The 20253-nt window shown below is 44.6% G+C and overlaps 1 protein-coding gene across 2 annotated transcripts in view; it reads left to right on the plus strand.

The window, feature by feature from the left end:
* The window catches only part of Col22a1 (collagen type XXII alpha 1 chain), a 254572-nt gene that overhangs the window by 172046 nt on the left and 62273 nt on the right, over window positions 1-20253 (plus strand). For both annotated transcript variants that reach the window (XM_021251585.2, XM_087187298.1), the window contains 4 exons: window positions 5791-5868; window positions 13210-13245; window positions 14986-15039; window positions 16242-16286. In XM_021251585.2, the coding sequence (XP_021107244.2) occupies window positions 5791-5868; window positions 13210-13245; window positions 14986-15039; window positions 16242-16286 (213 nt within the window). The remainder of the gene's footprint in view (window positions 1-5790; window positions 5869-13209; window positions 13246-14985; window positions 15040-16241; window positions 16287-20253) is intronic.

A 20253-nucleotide genomic window follows, 5' to 3' on the forward strand; every position in this document is an offset into this window, starting at 1 on the left:
TTTTTTATTTTATTCTGCAGCTATGTCTTTGGGATCTCAGCAACATAGTCATAGGGCATGTTGCCACCTTTCTTTTAAGCAGAGTTTGAGGAAAAATTATATAATACAAATAAAAATAGCACTAGCATAGTATTGACATACTCAAATGATCAATAAATATTTGTGATCCTTGTCATTTGATCTCCCCAGGGGTTCTGCTGTAGGTTTGTAGCCAAAAGGTGGGCATCAAGAGAGACTGTCTCCAATCTGCAGGTGTGTTGTTGGAAAAAGGCCCAGGGGAAATGATTGGAGGCCTCATTAAAGGTTAGAGAAGCAGACAGAGACCATGAGATGAGGAGTTTGGAGATTCTGACCCAGGCCAGCAGACCAACTAGTCTCACATCTACAGGCCTCAGGGTATATTGTGCTTCCCCTTTGGCCAATGTTTCTTCTACTTAAAATGTGATAGTAAACAGATAATCTATTCTAGAGTGGGTATTGTGTGAATTTGTAAGCCAGAATGTGGTTTAGAAATACACATTTCATAGTATGACATTGAGAAACTAAGTTGGAAATCAGGAAGGTGTTTAATTGAAGGATAGGTTGCTCAGGGAGAGGAAGAAGGAAGGTGGAGAGGGAGATGTGAGCGGACAGATGGAGAAAGATCCCAGAGCCAGTGCTTTCTACCATCCCAGTCCTGGAATTACAAATGCTAAATGAGCAATGTCTTAGTTACATTTTGTGTTGCTGACACCCAAAATATCTGACCCCCAAAGGTAAAGAGGAAAGGTTTATTTTAGCTCATTGTTTATAGTGGTTTTAGTCTGCTTGTTCCAAGTCATGGTGGCATAGCAGAGGGGCATTGCAGAGGAGAAATAGTACATGGCATGGCAAGCAGTAGGCTGCAAGCAGCAGCAGCAGCAAGCTTGCCTTTTCCTTTTATCCCATCCAAGCTACCAGGCTTTTGGGTGGTGCCACCCAGAACTATGCTGAGTCCAATTGGTGGATTAATTTAGTATCACACACCCTTAATCCCAATATCACATACCATAGATCCAGCCAGCTTCAAAAGGGCCCACCTATGAGGGTATGAGGCTTTAGGGGGACACCTTGATACAAGCCATAACAAGTACCCTTTAGGGAGTTGAAGGAGGGAGCAATCAGGTCTGTACTGGCACATCCTCAGGCCTTTTTGACCACTTTTTAGTGAAGGTTTGCAATACATAGTAGTTACATTTGTTTTGGGGAATTGGTATATTTATATAACATCACTTGATCACTTTCAATCCCTTTATTACCTGCCCTACTCTCATCCCTCCATCTGATCTCCTTCTCCATCTCCAAAAAGGGTGCCTTTTAATTTCATACCATCTCTCTTTCATTTTGATTTTATTTTTATTTTGGGTTTTTTATATAAAAGAAACTGCCATATTTAAATTTCAGTGTCTGACTTAGTTTACTTAACATTGTGGTGTCAACTTCTATCCATTTGCCTGCAAATGACATCATTTTATTCTTTATGGCTGAACAATAGTCCACAGTGTATATATAGAGTGTGTCTATATCCATTCATGTTGATGGACTCCTAGGCTGTTTCCACAGCTTAGCTATTGTAAATTGCACTGCTGTAAACATGGGCTTGCATGTGACACTATGGCTTGAAGTTTTTAAGACTTTTGGTAACATTCTCAGGACAGGAGACTTACAGATGTCTTTCTGCTCTTGAGTGGCTTTGCTTCCAGTGAAATGCACAGGATTTGGCTTTTTACAGACCTGGGTTAGAATCCCAGCTCACCTGCCTGCAAGACAGATAACTTGCATGCAAAAATTTCTCTGTCTTTCTGAGACAGTGCAATGAACCTTATCTGTATAAATGAAAAAAGGATATCAGACACCAAAGAAAAGGCTCCCCAGGAAAAAAATTATCTTACAGTACAGAGTTTTTGCTCTATAAATGTCATTCTCCCTCCAGAACCCCCAAACATCCTCCAGATTTCTGCTCTGGACCTGTGCTATGGATTTTAGCTCATGTGCCCCTTTTCATATTATCCATTAGCTTTCTTGCTTCTGCTGACAGAGCACTAAAGTTTTTTACTGTCTTCTTGGGGCCATTTTCTAAAAATGTCTCTTCATTAAGTTGTGAAGTCATTTCTTGGGGAAATTGCTAGCGTCACAATAGACCACACACACACAGATGGCGCCAGACCTGACCACTGTGCAGAAAAACTCTCAGTGACTCAGCTGCCAGCTGGGCTGGGAGAGGCCTCTGCATCCTGCTCCTTCCTGGGGGAAAAGCTTGTTTTGGTCACAGGCTGAATTCAGTGTCGGATGCAATGTGGCTGATGGAGGATTGCTTGTTCCCATGTTCAAGAAGTAGCCATTAAAGGCTCTACCCTAAACTGTGCACTATGGACACAGAGGTGCCCAACATAGACTCTGACCTATTATAGGTCTTGATAAATATTTACTGAATGAACAAATGAGTTGAGAGTCTCTCCATTTAAGCCACTGACAGAGCATTCAGAGGGTAAGATAGACAAATGGACAATGGGGTACAGTGTATTAAAGTTAATGAAGATCAGTGCAAATATCTGCATGAAGGTAGAAGAGGGGAGCGGACAGAAGCAAATGAGAATGGGATGATTTCACTAGTTCAGTGGAAGGGAAGATGTTTCCAAGCTTAGAACCTGGATGGCTGAGCATCCCCGGCAAAGTCAGTCAGCTGTATACATAGCAGAGGTGTAGATAAATAGCAGCGAAGAGTATCGATTGCGTTGTTTGCACCACTTCGTGTGCTTCGAGTTTGCCGACATACCTGGACCATGGCCTTGAGAAGAGAAAGGAAACCTGGCCAACACACAAAATAGTAACAGGAAAATCTGCACTACGATAATTAAACCAAGATCCAAGGGGCAAAAGGACCTGGATTTCTCTGACACTTACTTGTTTTTACTTTTCTGTTAACTCTCTAATAAGTGATAATGATATAACTGTAATACTAATATATTACTTATCTTATACATACTTATTTACTTTTTCATTGACTCCTCATAAGATATATGGGAATTTGGTAGAATCTAGTTATATGATTGTTTTTTGATGAGTTCTAAGGTGCAGAGATTTTGTGAGACTTACCTAAGGTTACAAAACTAGTTTGACCTTGTCCTGAACATGGACCTCGAGTTGCCCACCAGTCTGAAATCTCCCTACCCAACTCACTCCACTGTCAGAATGAGCCCGTGACAGATATATTGTAGATTGTATTCTTTCTTAGTTCATTATGTTTCCATATTTGTCTTAGTTCTGGACCTCCTTCCTTCCCTGGTCTCCTCATACACACAAATTAGATTTTCTAGTGATTCCCAGCATCTTGTTCTTTCCAGAACCAGCCATACCATATTATTCTAAGGAAATAGAATGTCCTGATGGGGAATTTGGAAAAAAAATGAATGAACTATTGGGAAAGATGAGGGTGGGGTGGGGGATGCTGTGGTTGCCAGGGATCAAGAGCAGCAGGTAGCATGGCCATCATGGGTGAGAGGGTCAAGAAGGAAGGGCGTTGAAGGAGCCTCCGCAAGGATACAGAGCTTGGGTCTGACATGTGGGGAGAACTTTCCTAACCCTGAGTCCTCCTTATCCCCATGAAGGACACTTCGCTTCAGGACTCGGCACTGGGTACTGACAAATGCTAGGCCTCATAGCTGAGTCATCTGTGGAGCTTGGAGCCCAAATTGTTGCTTGCAGTGGACAAATAGAGAACATGAGCTGAATGAACAGAGAACTTAGGTATTCATCCAAGCCACAGTCGCCCTGCAGGGAAAGCTAGCCATTTACTTTACTTTTCTTAAAAGTTCAGTTGAAATGATGAGGGGTAGAGGATAGGCTACTTATTAGTGAAAATTTTAAAACAATGCTTAAAACCTTAAGTCTTAATAAAGCAGTATGTGACCTAGCAATATTGAGCTTTAGGTTAAATCAGTTTGCTGTGTGTTATCTCCCAACTCTTCATAGAAGCTTCTGAGGCTGTTTCCATTTGTCACATGAGTTAACCAATGCCAGGGATATTCTTTGTGGCTGGATCATTCTCATCTGCCACCACTGTCTCAGGGGTGCAGTCCCAGGTTGCAGTCCAGCTGACCTCACAAGTACAAGAGGACGGTCACTTACACAGGATTGTGGGGACCATGTGTGCCTTGGACCACACTTGTAATGTTTACTGTGAGTCTGGCAAAGCATTTCTTGCAATTTTATGCAAGAAAACCATATGAATATTTATACAAAAGGGGTGAACCAAAACCTGATATAATCTGTGTCAGCACAAATGATACTTTTAGAATTAGAATTCTAAAGATTGAGGACATCGAAATTGTGGAAAAAGTATGATTGTACTTAGTTTTTATCTACAGGAAATGGCAAAAAAATCTTCTTCCTCTCTCTCTCTTTCCTTCTCCCTTTTATTTTCCTATCCAGCCCAGAGTGGCAGGGAATGAGAGAAGCAGCAAGTGCACAGCTGGTTTGTACCTCTTGTGCACCAGGCTCCGAGCTGAGCACACTCCCTGCTTTATCTCATTTGATGAGCACAGTGCCTTCTGGCCACCACCTGAATGGGAAGTGTGTTCAAAGTATACAGTGAAAGTTTAAACTTAAAAATATTATTACAATAAGAGACATTGGCTTAAATGCCCCCTCAAAATAATCCCTTTTATTTCAAACACACTTATCTCATTGTTCTTGCCACTTTTTGAAGCGGTTCTGGAAATTTCCTTTCATGTCTTTATGAGGTATGATAAAAATATGGCCAATGCTGCTGCTGAGTGCCATCCAACAGAAAGGCAGATCATCAAAACATTGCAGTGGGCTGGGGTTTAGCTCAGTGGCACTGCGGCTGCCTCACAAGTGCAAGGTCCTGAGTTTGATCTCTGGTAGCAAAAAAAAAAAAAAAAAAAAAAAAAATTGCAGTGTGTCCTCATCCACCATATTCACTTGATGTGGCACTGAGAGACTCCTGGATCTTCTACAAAGTCAAAATGGCCATGAAAGGTAAATGCTTTGAATCTACTCAGGACATCGAGGCAGCTGTGAGAGTACAAGTCACAAAGGAGGACTTCCAGAGCTGCTTCAGAAGTGTGTTCAAAGGGAATGGAGGATTTTGAGGAAGATTAATATCAATGTCTTTCATTACAATATATTTAAAGTTTTTTAACATTTACCATATTTCTGATCACATATTCAAGGGATTTGCCACTGCCTAAAGTCAACAGCTTATAAATGTTGAAGCCAGAACTTGAATGCAGGCCTCTGTCCCCCAAGTGTACATTACTACTGTGCTTGAGACAGAAGTCTTACGTCAGTCTTCCTAAGGACACTCACTGCCATGCCTGCAAAATGCAGGTATTGGTAAATTCTGGATAAAATGATGACTTAATTGACTGGAGATTTGGGATCTGAATCGAAAGGTGATTGTGTGTGTGACTGGGTTGGAGGTATGATGTGTCCAGGGAAAGCACAGTACATCTGGACCATAGTCACCCTGTGGGGAGGATCACAGTGTTATGCTCATATTTGGAGGTATGGTCCAGGTTGGGAACAGCCAGCCTTGAAAGGCGCATGGTCACAGTTGGCAGCTGTGGTCCTTGCAGTCCATGCAGAAGCATGGGCTTCCTCAGGGGACTGGAATGACCCACAGGACAGGTGAAGGGAGAGGGTTTGATGGGCTCCCACTCAGCATCTGGGGAGAAAAGCGATTCTTCCTGTACCTTGGCTCTCTCCTTCCCAGAACTGACCTCTTGATCTTAATTTTTCTCTTTGTAGGGGGACCAAGGAGCACCCGGGATCCCTGGCTCTCCTGGCAGCCGCGGTGACCCAGGCATCGGGGTTGCTGGCCCCACTGTGAGTACTTATTCAGCAAACAATTTCTTGCTCTCAGGCCACACAGCCATTCCCTGGTGGCTGCTGTGGAGGGCGATGTCTGGGCCCCTGCAGGGACACTCCGTCCAGCAGACATGGTGCTGGGTCACAGGGCTGGGTCAGTGGGGTGGGAGGCCTGTGCATGCAGCTGAAGCCGATGTAAGGCATGGAAGAGTCTTCATGAGAATAACAAGAATGTCACTTTTGGAGAGGCCAATATTTGCCTAATTTAAAGAAGGGAAAGGAAATTTCACTAAAATTAAAAAAGAAAAAGAAAGACTCTTGGGCCAAACGTTGAGAAACTGAAACATAATGGGTGACATTGGGGTGTTTCGTAAAGGAGTCTGATGGGGAAAACAATGCCCTTTCCTGTATTTCAGGCAAAAAATTACTGTTTTCCTCTAATTAGTACAGGCGAGAACATAAAGAAATCATATCTCCAAAATAAAATGCATTAAGTGATCATCAGATTGGTAGTTTTAATGAATCATTCACATCAGTCTACCCAGTGTGCGTTTGCAAGCTACCTGGCGGTGATAGTTTTAAGAATGGCTAACACCTTTGAGTTATGGGGGCTGAGTAGCCATTTATTAGAACTTTGTTTTCGCTGAGAATAGGACTGTGGTTTTTTGTATTTCCCATCCATTGCTTCTTCACCTTTCCTTTGTACCACAGTACCCACATCTTTCTTTTCCACCTCATAGATGATAGTTTTTAGAATCTGAGAAAGATTTTCAATCTTGACGTCTTCTTTTTAATCCCTTCATCACTAAAAAGACCACTTAGATGCACTTCAAATTGCATTTGTTTTTCTTGACAGCCATCTCTTACTATTTTTAAAAGATGCTCAAGTACCCAGTCCTTTCCTAACAGCAGTGCCAAGCTTTGGAATGTCCGAACCGCCCATGTTCATTGTTGTTGTTATTATTACTGTAACCCAGGTGCACAATCTGACTTTATCCCTATTACACATAACCTGGATACAAACTAGAGAAACAAGTGGCCCAGTCTGTCCTTCACTTTGCATTTAAGAAGTGCACATCACAATCAAAATAATGAAAAGTAAAACCATCCTTCATATACCATTTTCAAAGAATAAGAAGAGAAATCCAGTTTATTACTCACATTATCACCTATAAAATAAATCCCCATTTGATTCTCTTTGGTCTTACATTCCAGAGGAGTTCTGGCCACTTCATCTGTCCTCAAATCCTTCAGGCTTCTGTCTTTTCTGCCCCCTGCTCTCCAGCAGGCCTCCTCTCTCCCCAGGAGCAAGGACCATCCATTTCTGTCCCCCCCACCCACAGGGGAGCTCATTTCTGGGTGGAGAGGTCAAGGTGGCTCTGTATCACCCTAGATGTCACTGGTACCCATAGAAGGAGCTTGTGGAACCCCTTGGGAATGTCTGGCTGGGTTAAACTGTGGTGCACAAAACCGTCCACTGTGTTCCATGTGGTGCACAGAACCGTCCACTGTGTTCCATCAGTTTTATCTGTTCTTCAGTCTTCTCATAACTGTAAGGAACTTTGAGGTAAATGATGCAGTGAAGGAACAAACAGTCCAGAATTTCTTACTTCTGAAATTCTCCTTTCACTAGAGCTCTATGTGCTGGAGTTAGGATTTTGGTTCATGTAAGAATTACCTCATAAAACGGAGAACTGGGCTTGTCACCTGGATGTGGCTCGTTTTCTCACAAGGTTCTACAAGTCCGATGTACTTGTTAATGACTCCTGTGTATCAAGCTCTTAATCAGAAAGCCCAGCTGCAGGGGTGAACACAGTTCATCCCACCCCACACTTCAGAGCCAGCTAAAACCACTCATGAAATATGTTCCTGCCTAAGTGATCCCACCTGAGAAGGAATTGGCTGACTCCAGCCAAGAGGCTGTAAATCAACTGTTGAGTGTCTTCCTACCACTCTGACTTATTAAAAGCTTCCACGGTGGATGAAACCTTATTGAATTGCCATAAGTCTATCTTTGGCCATGAGCCTAGGTTGCTGATGGCCTGGGACTGTGTAGGAGGGTTCAAAGGCATGCTGAGCATGCAGATGTGGAAGGGTCGGGGGCTTGTGAGGTCCACCCGGGATGCAGGTGCATCATACAGAAGCATCATCCTTTGCTGAACACCCCTGGTCCATCGGATCTTGTGTTGGGCTTTAAGCATCACATAAATCACTCCGTTCATTCCCTTGGGCATTGTTTTTATCCTTTGGCTAAGGCTGAGGTCCCAAGGATGCTGAGTTTATTTGGGAGGTAATCCAGAAGTTACCACTTAGGAAGTGACAAAGTGAGACAGAGAAGGAAAGAAAGCCTAGGGCAGCATGTTAATGAGAATCCAATGGGCACTGTGGGCAACTGGGACTCATTCTGCTGACCTCTGAGTGAGCACATGGTACAGTTTCAGAGTCATTCTGCAAAAAGTTGTTGAATCTAGAGAGTTGATGAACCAATATCTTCCAGTCATTGGCCTGGACATCAAATTCTCCTGTCGCTAAAGGAAGCCCCGGGGCAGCTGCCTATGCTGGGAGCTGCTGGATCTGTGGGAATATGGGGTAGGGGATGGAAGTTGTCTGTATGTAACTGCTGTCCAGGTGAATGGTATGGGGTACTGAAGGTCCAGGCCCATGTCACAGAGCTAGGCCATAGGCGGCACCAGGGTATAGGCAAACTTCCCACCCCAGAGAATCTAGCTCTCCTTCTCCTAGGTCACCTTTCCAGTGGCTTTGTCAGGACAAATAGGACCTACTCATTCCCATTAAGTTCCCCAGAAAAAGGCATGTTAAGGATAGATCTGATCCAAGTTATTCTCCACTTCTTGCCTCCTAAAGCATCACGCCCAGGACCCTGGTAGCCAGGAGTGTCACTGGTCTCAGAAGGGAGCCTGGGGCTCTGTCTTCCAGTCTCTGCTCCATCAGCAGACAGGAGGATGTATTGTGATATGGTTGTTTGGGGTTTTGGCTTCCTGTTTCAGAATATTCACACACACACACACACACACACACACACATACACACACACACTTCACACTTCAAATGCTGAAGAATGAGCTCAGGTGGGCCACAGGAAGATCAAAGTGCTAATGGACCTCACTAATACTTAGATCTCAGGTTTGTGAAGAGTAAGCTCTCCCTGAAAATCATGTCACGCAGCCTGTCCTTCTAGCCTGACCGTTTGTTACCACTGTCTTCCCCCAGCACACAGCACAGGAGCTGTACACATCCTGGGCACTCAGATTATGGGCAATAAAGCACACTTTACTTTCAGATATGTGATGGATCCCCCAAATTCATGGGGGTTATGTCCCTAGAGCACCTATGCATTGTGAAAAACCATGAATTTCAGATATGGTCAGAACAAAGCATATGTTTACAGTTTACACCCTAAATATACTATGACTCCTGCAGTTATGTAATTTAATTTAGTAAAATACCATATTAATAAAGCCTGAGAAGGTGCAGGTCATTTTGGCCACATCTTAGGGATCTTAGGGCTTTAAGTAAAACAAAACCGAGAACACTGGAGACAGTTACACATACAGCAACCTGTTATGATGCGGGAACGCTGGTGCATCTGACCTAGATGGGTTACAGGGCACCAGCTAATCAGCAGCAAGGAGAACTGAGTAACAGTCTCAGATTGGCTGCTTGCAAACCTCCTGTCAAAAATACAATTGCAGAGGATATTTGCTGTTTCTGTGAAATTACGGGGGTTTCTGGGAACAATTATTAGATTCTAAGGAAAAACCCATGATGAACGACTGAGGCCTTGGACTCTGAATCCTGACTTCATGGGGATGTTCTGTATATCTATGGGGGAGGAAAAAAGAGGTGATCAAATTGGTAAGAAGAAAAACAAGTGACTTTTTGAACATTATGGCAGAGAACAAGAGGAAATGTTTAGCACTAAAATCCCTTGGGGCTTTCAGTCTCAAGTTTTCACTAATCACAATCATCAGCAAACACTGAGAGTGTGGTACTGTGTGCCTGCGTACAGATATACATGTGTGAGTGTGTGTTTGCACGCTGTGTCTGTCTGTGTACACACCAACAGTCCTACGTCCCTGAAAAACGCAGCTGCACTCTGAAAAATACATTGTTAGGCAATTTTGTCATTGTGTGAGGATCACAGATTGTACTTGCACAAATTGAGATGGTTGTGCTGTCACTAAGCAATATAATCTTATGGGACTGTCAGTGTATATGCAGGCTGTCGTTGGTGGAAGCATGAGTATGCAGTGAAGGACTATATGTAAATTTGTGTTACGAAAATTTTCAGATATGCTGAAAGTAAGCTGAATAATAAACTCCCAGAGGGCCGGGGATTTAGCTCAGTGGTTCCACTGCCTGCCCTGCAAGCGCAAGGACCCGAGTTTTATCCCTGGTACCAAAACAAAAATAACAACAACAACAACAAAAATAATAAACTCACAGATATCCAGTCACTGTTCAAATTTTCAGTTTTTTCAGAAATGCCCAATTTGACAGTCTTCTTTCTTTTTTGGAATCAAGAGCCAAGTAAAGTAAACAGTGATTGGTTGACCTTTAAAAAAAAGTATGTGTCTAATTTATAGATTTCTCCTTCATTATTTTTATTTCATTTTGAAAATTATGTATTGGTGAAATCAGTTTTAGTTTTTATTACCATAGAATTTTCCACAGTCTGGGATTTGCTAATTTAATCACTTAGCCTGTTGTTCTGTCCCATGATTCTAATTATTTGGTACTCAGATGTAGGTGTTTGTTTGATCAGGCTCCGGTTTGACGTTTTCGGCAAGATCTCACAGATGGTGCGTTCTTCCATCAGGAGGTCTGTGATGTCTGCTGAAGTCTCTTTTCGTCATGTTTGCACCCTTTGATGTCCAATACTTCCATCAATTAGCATGGCAAGGGTTGTAAATTGGCGCTATGCTAGTTCTATCAATTCTTCTTTCTTAGCAGACCGCTTCCGTGCTGAGACACACTCCCTCAGTTACCCTTTGCAGACCATTGGCAATACACATGCAAGGCTGAATGTAAATGTTTGAGTCATTTCCACCCATGGTCCCACATAATGACTTGGTTCCCAAACACCTTGCAAAGATGGCCAGTTAGATGTTTATTTATTTACTAAGAATAATTTTAAATTCATGGATTTAAGCATATTTGTTTTAATGCATTGCAGTTATTTTACCTTTTGATGCTCAAATTTTTATCTTATGCTGAGCTGTCTGGCTAGTCCTTTATTAAGAAGTCATAGTTCCTTTTAGTGGAAACTGGTACCAAAGGTTGCAATCCGGGTGTTAGGTGAATTGAACCTTGAACAAACATCACAGGACACAATCTTGGGAAAGAGAGTTGTTACTGCCAAAGACATATTTAGACTTCAGATTTAGGAATGACATTAGAAAGTCATGTTCAGTCTCCTCCACACACTTTCCTATTTCTTCAAGATAGACAAGCAAAACAGCTGGCGAGTTGTCTTTTACGGATCATGTGCTGAGCTGCTTCCTCTACTCAAAGTAGCTTTTATTTCTGATAACATAGGAGAAGGTGATGGGTGATCTAGCTTTCTATCACAACTGACAAAGCTGAAACTGGAGAGGCTACGTAAGTGGCTTAAGGGCAAACAGCTAATTTTTGATAGCCAAGATTGAAAATGAAGACCTTTGATCATAAATCCATCCCTCAAAGTGGACTTTTTTATTAAGTGAGCCAAGAAAAGAATTTGGAGCTTAGTTTAATGGGTAAATTAAATGCTTAAATGGAATTTAATTTGAAAACAAAAGCGAGGCTAAAATGACATGGCCACATGCCCTGTGCCAATAACAAACTGTGTCTTGGCTATTTTCCTTGAGGACTGAGGTCAGCATCATTGGGAACTACTCTGCGATGAACACAGTTCAGATATTACATGTTGGTCCATGTGGACCAATCACTTAATGGAGGGAGCAGACAGACAGAAGCGCAGTGCTAGGCCCACAATTCTACTTGCTTGACTTTGGCTATGTTTATTAAGGGGTTTTACCTTCTGTTTCTCCATCTGAAGCAAAGGAGTGCTGGTGGTACCGTGCATGCAGGCTGCTGATAGGGATGAAAGAGAGACTTTGAGATTGTGTGAAGAAGCTGGGGCCACTCCTGACGTTTAATCCAAGAGCTGCATGTCCTCTTCTTTTGTCACCTTGAGTTATTCACCTTGAAATTTCCCCTGGGCAGTCCTCCTGTGTGTGTACAGCTGTTTTAAGCCTTTAGCAAATTTGATAGGATTCTGAGAAATAGCTAATGAGAGGTTATCTTCAGACAGTTTCACACTGAAGAGCAGAGTTGAGTATTTGTGATAGCTCCTTTCATACAAATCCTATTTTGTTATCTGTCTTTAAGTCTGCGGACCGTTATAGCCTGCAGAAATTCCTACCTTTACCGGCCATCCTGAGTTTCAATGTCTTTGTGAGACGAGAGCTCAATCTCTTCCGTCTCAGACCCTTGAAGCCTGTACCCTCTGTGGAGACCCCAGTGCCCCCGGGGCACTTGTATGTTACCTCTTTCTTTACTTTCTCCTGTTTCTGGAGTTTCTCTTACTTTTCACATTGCTCAAAATGATGCTTATTCTATTTTATCAGGTGGCTCTGGAACATACTTAATGGATGAGCTTGTAGGCTGCCTGGTCTGTCATTCTTCAGAGATCTTGATGTTTGTATGAAACCTTTTCTCCCTCTCAGGAATACCTGGGGACATGGTACCTGGCTCTGCTGCAGGGAGATGCAAGGTGCTTATACTGAGGGTGGGAGAGGGGACTTAACTTCACCCTGGCAAGGCTTTCCAGGGGCAGTGACATCTAAAATGAGAACCTCTGTCTTCATGTGTGACAAGGGTGTATCCAAGTAGAAAGGCAGGACATCATCTTCCATGCAAATGTACAAACAAAGCAAGGGCCCAGAGACACAGGGTAGTTCTGCTCCTGCAAGACCTGAACCTGTCCCTGGATGTCTTCAAGTTTGGCTTCAGCAGGAGTCTACCCATCCTGAGTGGGAAGAGCCATCACCTCTCCAAGGGGATGCTGCATGGGGAAGTAGGGGTGACTGGATCCAGCCCTATACCAGACCCATGGAGGAGAGGAGAGCCCAGGCTCAGCAACCATTTCAGGATGGCACTGGTGCAGGGACAAAAACAGAAGGTTGCAGGGGGATTTCTGTGAGCAACATTTGTGGGTGGGCAGGTAGCTGAAAGATGGGAGGAAGCTACTAACTCCTTTAGGATGACCCAAGGCCTGGTTTAGAAATAAATACCTCATCATGTTTAAATGAGAACTATATTATTTCTTGACTTACTAATTTGTTTGTTTCTTAGGGCCCTTCTGGACCACCAGGAGACAAAGGGCCCCCGGTACAGTATCCTTTATATAAGGGACTGGGTTTCAATTGGAAGAATTATGCTCTTGTGCTCTAATTCAAGCAGTTGTGTGTGTATGTGTGTGTGATTGCTGGGGGTCAAACCCAGGGCCTTCACCCTTGATTTTGAGACAAGATCTCACTAAGTTTCCCAGGATATCTTCAAACTTGTGACCCTCCTGCCTCAGCCTCCATAGTAGCTGGGACTACTGACATGTGCCACAATGCTTGGCAACTCAAAGCGATTTTTCAGTTGGAGGCACCAAAAACTGAAATAGTGTCTGAACATTCTTAATATTGAACAGTGTGGTGCCTCCACAGTATGAGCACTGGTCTCTGGAATGAGACGTGGCCGCGGTGGACAGGAGTGTGAAGGAGATGCTGAGGGTCATATACTCTAATAATCCCATTTTATAGTTGGGAAAACTGAGACTGGCTTTGCTCTCTGCCTCCTCTCTATCACAGAAGGACAGCTGTAGTTTAATGAATTTAATCAAATGGCCAGAAGAACTGATTTTGAATTCTGGCTTCTCCCACTCCTAGCCACTTAGCTGTGAGTAAATGAGGGTATTAATCTTACTCTGTGACAAAGTAAAACCTGTGAGTGACTGCAGAGATCCAATGGGCTCATTTTATGGCAAAGCAGCAAGAGCTCTCAGGAAGCATTTGTTCTAGGAGTAGCAACCATTGGCGACAGGCACATGTGCACACTTATAGAGAAAGTGATTTCTTACACACTCAGCCGCTGGGAAAGGAGCCTCCCATGAGCAGCTGGTGTGAGCTTGGATTTTTCCTCTTGGGCGCATTTTATAAACTGTGTTTGTGCATATGATTTGTGATTGGGGAGGACAGGGATTTTTCTGCCCATTTTTGTAGATGAAGAACTTGAGGCACAGAGCAAATAATTGATAGGCATAGAATTCTAGAGGACGTTGTTGGAGAGTAGAGGTAAGGAAAATTGGACTCCACATGAAGGGGAGGGGAGGTTTGTGAAAGCCCAGAAGAGGCAGGATTGGGTCTGGTAGTGGCCTCTGAGAGGAGGAAGAGCTGACTTTCATTTGCAGATCTGCTTGAGGAAAAGTCTTCTATGGCAGGCAAGGTGACACGGGCCTGTAATCCCAGCACTCGGGAGACTGAGGCAGGAAGGACTGCCACTAGTTCGAGGCCATCCTGGGTTACATAGTGAGTTCAAGGCCAGCCTGGACTACATCTTGAGAGCCTTTCTCAAAAGAAAAAAAAAAGTCTTCTATTAATGAGATCCATAATGAAAGACATCTGTGAAATTTTCTGATGCTATTCAGAAATTATCAACAGAAGAGGAATAATTTTTTTACTATAAAAAGTAGTAAATGTTTGTGTAGAGCAGAGCTTTGCCCCAGGCCTTGCCCAGGAAACACATTTAGCTGATTAACAGCTGCCGGGGCTGGTGATCCACTGCATGCACCAGGGAAGCGTGCTGCTTGGAAGTAAGCCTGGATCACCCACCCAAGAAGCTGTTCCTAGGGCTCCAGGGAGGAGCCAGGGATTCCAGGCTCTGAGTGTGGCTTTTCCTGAGTGTCCTCACTGCGTGTGGAGCCTGTCCACCTCCACCAGGGCAAGGCATGAGCGCTGCCTGATGCTTTTAGCGCATGTGTCATACTGGATTCTTACTGGAGCAAGCTCGCCCAGACAGACAACTATGGCCAAGGAAAGGTGGCCTTATTTGTTCACTTGTGGTGGTGTCTTCTCTTTCCAGGGATCTCGAGGATTGCCTGGATTCCCCGGGCCCCAGGGGCCAGCTGGCCAGGATGTAAGTAAAGAGAAATACCATGGAATTTGTCAGGATTTTAGATTCACCCTGGAAGGCCACCATTCCTCTGCCTCCGTGGATCCTGTGACTAATTTTATAGCCCAGTTAAAGATTTCTAGGAAGCCCAGGGTCTTCATTTAAAATATTTTTCTCTTCTATTGATTGTGGCTTATGATTTTGTGTTGTCCAGTTTTTTTTTTTCCTTGTAATTCTGTGTTATGGTTTCAGAACATTGAACCTCCTGGTCTATATTGTTTCCTGTCTCTTGGGCAATTTTCTCACATGGCTGCCTGCTCAGTTCTCCTCAAATTAGGAACCACCTGCTCTGTGAATTTCTTCCCAGTCTTTCCTGGAATCATTCTCTCCCTTCAAGGGAATTCTACAGGCACGTTTGATTCTCAGAGAGGATGTGCCACTTCCAGCTTTGTGATGATGACAGTCATATCATCCTCCCTATCTAGCTTTGTCTAGCTAGGTCTGAGCTCTGTGGATCCTGTGCCTCAGGATCCTTGATGCTCAGCAACATGTACGCACAGAATTATTTGGCCCATACTCACTGGCCAAAAGGATAAACAGCAGCCAGGAGTTCTCACAGGGCAAAAGTGCCCGGCACTAGTAGGCAGTCGTGTTTATTGTATATATGTGTCTATTTGAACTGTCCTGGTTCATGTAAAGGAGGAAAAATAACATCCTTTCCCCTTCTTGAGTTCTAGTTCAAAAAGTAGCTACATCCTAATTCTTAACTCCAAATGTTCAAATTTACGTGGTCCCCTCTCAACCCTGTGTCCTCATAGCCAGCCCCATAGAATTAGTCTTCTTTTCAAAGCCAGTCTTTCCTACCACTGTGTTTGGAAGAGGACTGGGAGGTATTAAGACAGTTTGTGTGTGCCTATGTGTAGATGTGCTTGTGAGCCCACACTTGTGTGTAGGAGCAGGTTTTAGTTTTGAGTTTTGGGCAGGAGTTACAGGAGGCATAGCTGTCTTGTAAATGCTTGCAGCTGTTGCTTGATTCCTGGGAAAGGTTGGAGATTCAGTTGAGATTGGAAATCATGAGTTTTAATCAGTGTCTGAAATCACATTTGGGTGATTGTTTTTCCTACTGAGTCACACTCAACAGATAGAGAGATCAGCAGAGGGGTGGTTAGAGTGGGTCAAGATCATACAGTCTTCACAGTTCAAACTTACTTTCTTTTTTCTCTTAGGGTACACCAGGAAGTCCAGGAGAAAGGGGGCCCCCTGGGAAACCGGTATGTCACCCTGCACTTTTGGATGGATGTTGATTACCAGTCAGGGCTCCGGCAAGAAAGTAAAGCGCAGCTCAGACAGTTGGAGAGGCTTTTACAAGGGGATGTTTGACAAGCACTAATACAGGATACTGTGAGACCTAGGATAAGCCACAGTGGGTAACTGTGACAACCATTGTGCCTCTTTTCTGAGCCAAATGAGATCTAAGATGTGGAATGAGAGAGAGCTGTAACTGTGGGTTCAAAGCCACTGGGTGAAAGCTTGGCTTGAGATGGGGAGAGAACATTTATTCCCCTCCAGTTTCTGACAGTGTTGTCCTTTGATCCAACTTAACCGTAGGCTAGTAGGCACTCAAGCCTGGGCTATGTTCCCAGGGCCAAGCATGTCATGAAACAGGACAGAGGAGGGTAAACATTTGGCATGGGATGAAAAAATGGACAAGAGAAGCGTCCACTGCAAATTTCCACCTTGCCTGTTCCTTGTTCCTTGGCTGGATTGCCAGTTTCCAGGGGATAAAGAACAGAATTGTTCTTTCTCGTCTCACATCAGAACAGTGGAAGCTGTTGAAATTTGAACAAACACAAACAGCCCAGGGGGCTGGGTCCCCAGCAGTCTGGCCACAGTCTAGCTGAGGGTCCTGCAAAATTTTTCTCAGGTCTAATACCTTTATCTTCTGAGTCCCTCTCTCCCTGGTTTACCAGTGCCAAAGAAGTCCCCAAGGTTTGGCTAGATAATTAGACTGTGAGTGGCCCATCCAGGAAGGAACAAAAGGAAGAACAGGTCTGAGTGGAGTCAGAGGAAGCTGCTTAGATCTGAGAAGAGTTAATCTAATAGAAGATGCTACCAGGAATGGATGAGACAGTGGCCATCATTACTAGGGCATCACAGACCTGTGTGAGCCCACAGCCTGGTGTAAGCACCAAGATACTCATCCGGAAGGAGCTTCACCCACTTGTCTCCTTTGCAGACCTGGTCTGCTACAGGTTTCTTATAGGACCCAGGATCCAGAGGCTTCTATGGGCCCATTGTCTGGGCCCATAGAACGATGCCTGTTATCTGAAGGCATTTGAAGATTGAGAAGGGGTCTTGGTCTGTCTGTGAAGGTGCTTAAAGTTGTCACTGAAGACCTACCAATGGGAAGGGTGGAAAGTCTTACTGGAGGTTAGGGATAAAGCATTCACTTGCCCTCTGGAGTCAGCTAGATGACAGCTAAATAAGCCTCTAAGAACCCACACCATTACCCTGGGGCTCATGTAGAATGGGTGGACGAGAGTAGGTCAGGCCAGAAGCCAGATGAGGGCTCGGCTTCAGTGATGCTCACCACATCCAGAGGGCCCTTACCATTCCCCAAAGAGAGATTTAAGTGAGCAAAGTCCAGCTGTAAATGTGGGCGGTAATGAGTGTCTCATATCTGAGCACCACAGAGCACAGAGCTAGAGAGAAAGTTGGAGAGAAAAAGAAAAAGTAGGCTGTGGGGAATTGGTGTGGCAGCATGTGCCTTGTAAAACCAGCGCTCTGACAGGGTGAGCCTAGGCTGGGCAACTTAGAGACTTAGCAACTTCCTGTTTCAAAATAAATGATGAAGAAGGGCTGGAGATGTGGCGCAGTGAGTAGTTCCTGGATTCGGTCACCCGTGCGGGGTAGGGGATACTTTGCACATCCTTTAAATTCTCAGAACGATCTCCCCTAGATGGTCCCAGTATGGCCGAGGATCCCCAGGTCTTACTGTCTCATTAGCCACAGTCTCTGCGTTTAGGATTCTCAGGTCTACCCTCAGTTGCAAGGAATTGGTAGAAGAACTCACTGAGCTTAGAAGGCCAGGTATGCTCATGGTTGTGGTTTAGCACAGTGAGAGGATGTCCATGGAAGTTACGGGGAGCAGGTGCCTGCGGAGGGGCCCAGGAAAGACAGGAGTGGTGCAGACAGCTCCCTCGCCCGGACCTGCAGGGCCTAATGGTGCGCACAGTCTGTTGCAAGTGGGGATGCCCCTGTCCAGGGAAGATCAGCTCCAGTTTGAGGTCCAAGCTTTTATCAGGAGTGTCATACAATCATGGAGTGGCTAATTTGGTGACCTTCATCACACAGTCCATAGCTTCACCAGGGGTCAAACTGATGCGGTGTGGCCCAAGGCCCCCACATGAATCATATTGTTGGCATTGGCTGTCTGCCTTGCTCAAGGCCCCAGGTAAGCAGACACTGTAACCAGGCCCAACATCCCATCCTAGAGGTTGCACTGAGGAACCAGACAGCAGCCAGGCATTTACTTGGGATGAGCGGGGTTTGAACAACTCAGGCTCGCTGAGCTGACTCTTCATTGCACAGTCATCCATTCTCAGTGGGTGGAGAGGGTGAGCTGAGTGTTTTCCCAATGCCAGATCCACCTGGGGAGAAGCTGCCAGGAATCCTCTCATGTCTGGTTAGTTTTCTGGAAGCAGAACCTTCACTGGGCATTCTTGCCCCAGTGGTGGGCTGGAGGAGGGCTTGAAGGTGAGACGTGCAAGGGTGGAGAGAAGCAGGACATGAGCAGGGAAAGAGCCCACTGAAGGTGTGGGTCCAACTCAAGGCCAGCCGTGGTCCACTCCCATGTGGGGCTCAGGTGTGGATGGTGCCACACAGCTGTCTTGCCTACAGGTAAGTCCCACCTGTGGCCCCGTACCAGTCACTGTCTGTGTGACCTGGCATTTCTAGTCAGTGTTCCCTGTACCAGGGGATGGTTTCCAAGGAAGAACAAAGGTCTTAGTGGGGTCTTCTACATCCCAGCACTTCCCACCATGTGTTCTCTTAGCCTTTTAGGCCTAATAGCAATCTACTGTGTGTGGTCTTCTCCCGAGAGGTGGAAATGGTGGTTTACTAATACTTTCTGTCTGCTTTCCTTGGGACACTACCTGGCTACCTTCTGGAGACCTGCCTTGTGAGGTTCACAAAAATGAGTCATAACAAGCTTTAGTGAAACCATCCTCAGGGCCATGCTATGGGCTGGATGCTTCTCTCTCTCTCTCTCTCTCTCTCTCTCTCTCTCTCTCTCTCTCTCTCTCTCGTCTCGTATCGATGCCTGGGGACCTTTTCTAATAGAGCTCACGTTAGTTAGATAAAGGGCTAAAATAACAGGATAAATATCCTAGATAATACAATGGCAGGAGCATAAAAATGTCCTAATGTGAACAATATGAACCCCCTACTATTGTGCACCTTTCCTTTTTTAAAATTCAAATTTTACTGAGGTCCTGTTGCCTCTGATAACTAGGGAGATCTCAGCCTTGTCTTTAGCAGCTGCATATTTAATGGGTTTTGTAGCATGCTAGTAATTCATGCAGCTTCTCTTAATCTGAGTTGCACCCCAGTTCTCTCTAGGAGCCCCTTCTTGCAGTAGCCTAGAGTCATTAAAATTTCTGAGCGTATCAGCCGAGAAAATAATAGGAACACATCTCCAGCTCCTGCAGCTGTTACCTTAGGTAGACATCTTACCTGTCAGGTAACTTGTCAGCTGCAGGATGGGACAGAAACTCCAGGGAGTCCAAAAAGGAGGAACAGCCAGAAGAAATGTCTTGGTTTTTGACTGTTCAGACTTCATATACTGAAATTTAAACAGAAAGAGTTATCCATCACAAGTGTAATCATGGCGTGAGCTCCCCACGTTGCAGGGAAAAGCTTCAGGCTTTGCCTCTGGTGAGTGGGAAGTCCAGGCTCCTTTTCGGCTGGACAACTAGAAGTTCCAAGGTGGCCCACCAGTCTCTGATTATCACCTAAGGACCCCTTCTCCCTTTTAAGGTCTGCCTTTTATCTCCCCTCCCCAGTCTTGTGTTCCTTGCACCCAAATGGCTCTCTGTCTTCGGCTCCACTATAGCAGGCCATGCTTCAACTCACACTGGGCTTGAATGTGAGGCCACTGACCTGCAGGATCTTGTAAACCTTCACAGGTCTTTCTAGTTATTTCAGGTAGCTGAAATCTCCTTTCCAGAATTAAATACT

Source organism: Heterocephalus glaber, unplaced genomic scaffold (genome assembly GCF_053883595.1).
Source record: "Heterocephalus glaber isolate CG9 unplaced genomic scaffold, H.glaber_assembly_v1.0 deba00000281, whole genome shotgun sequence".
NCBI classification, from domain to species: domain Eukaryota; kingdom Metazoa; phylum Chordata; class Mammalia; order Rodentia; family Bathyergidae; genus Heterocephalus; species Heterocephalus glaber.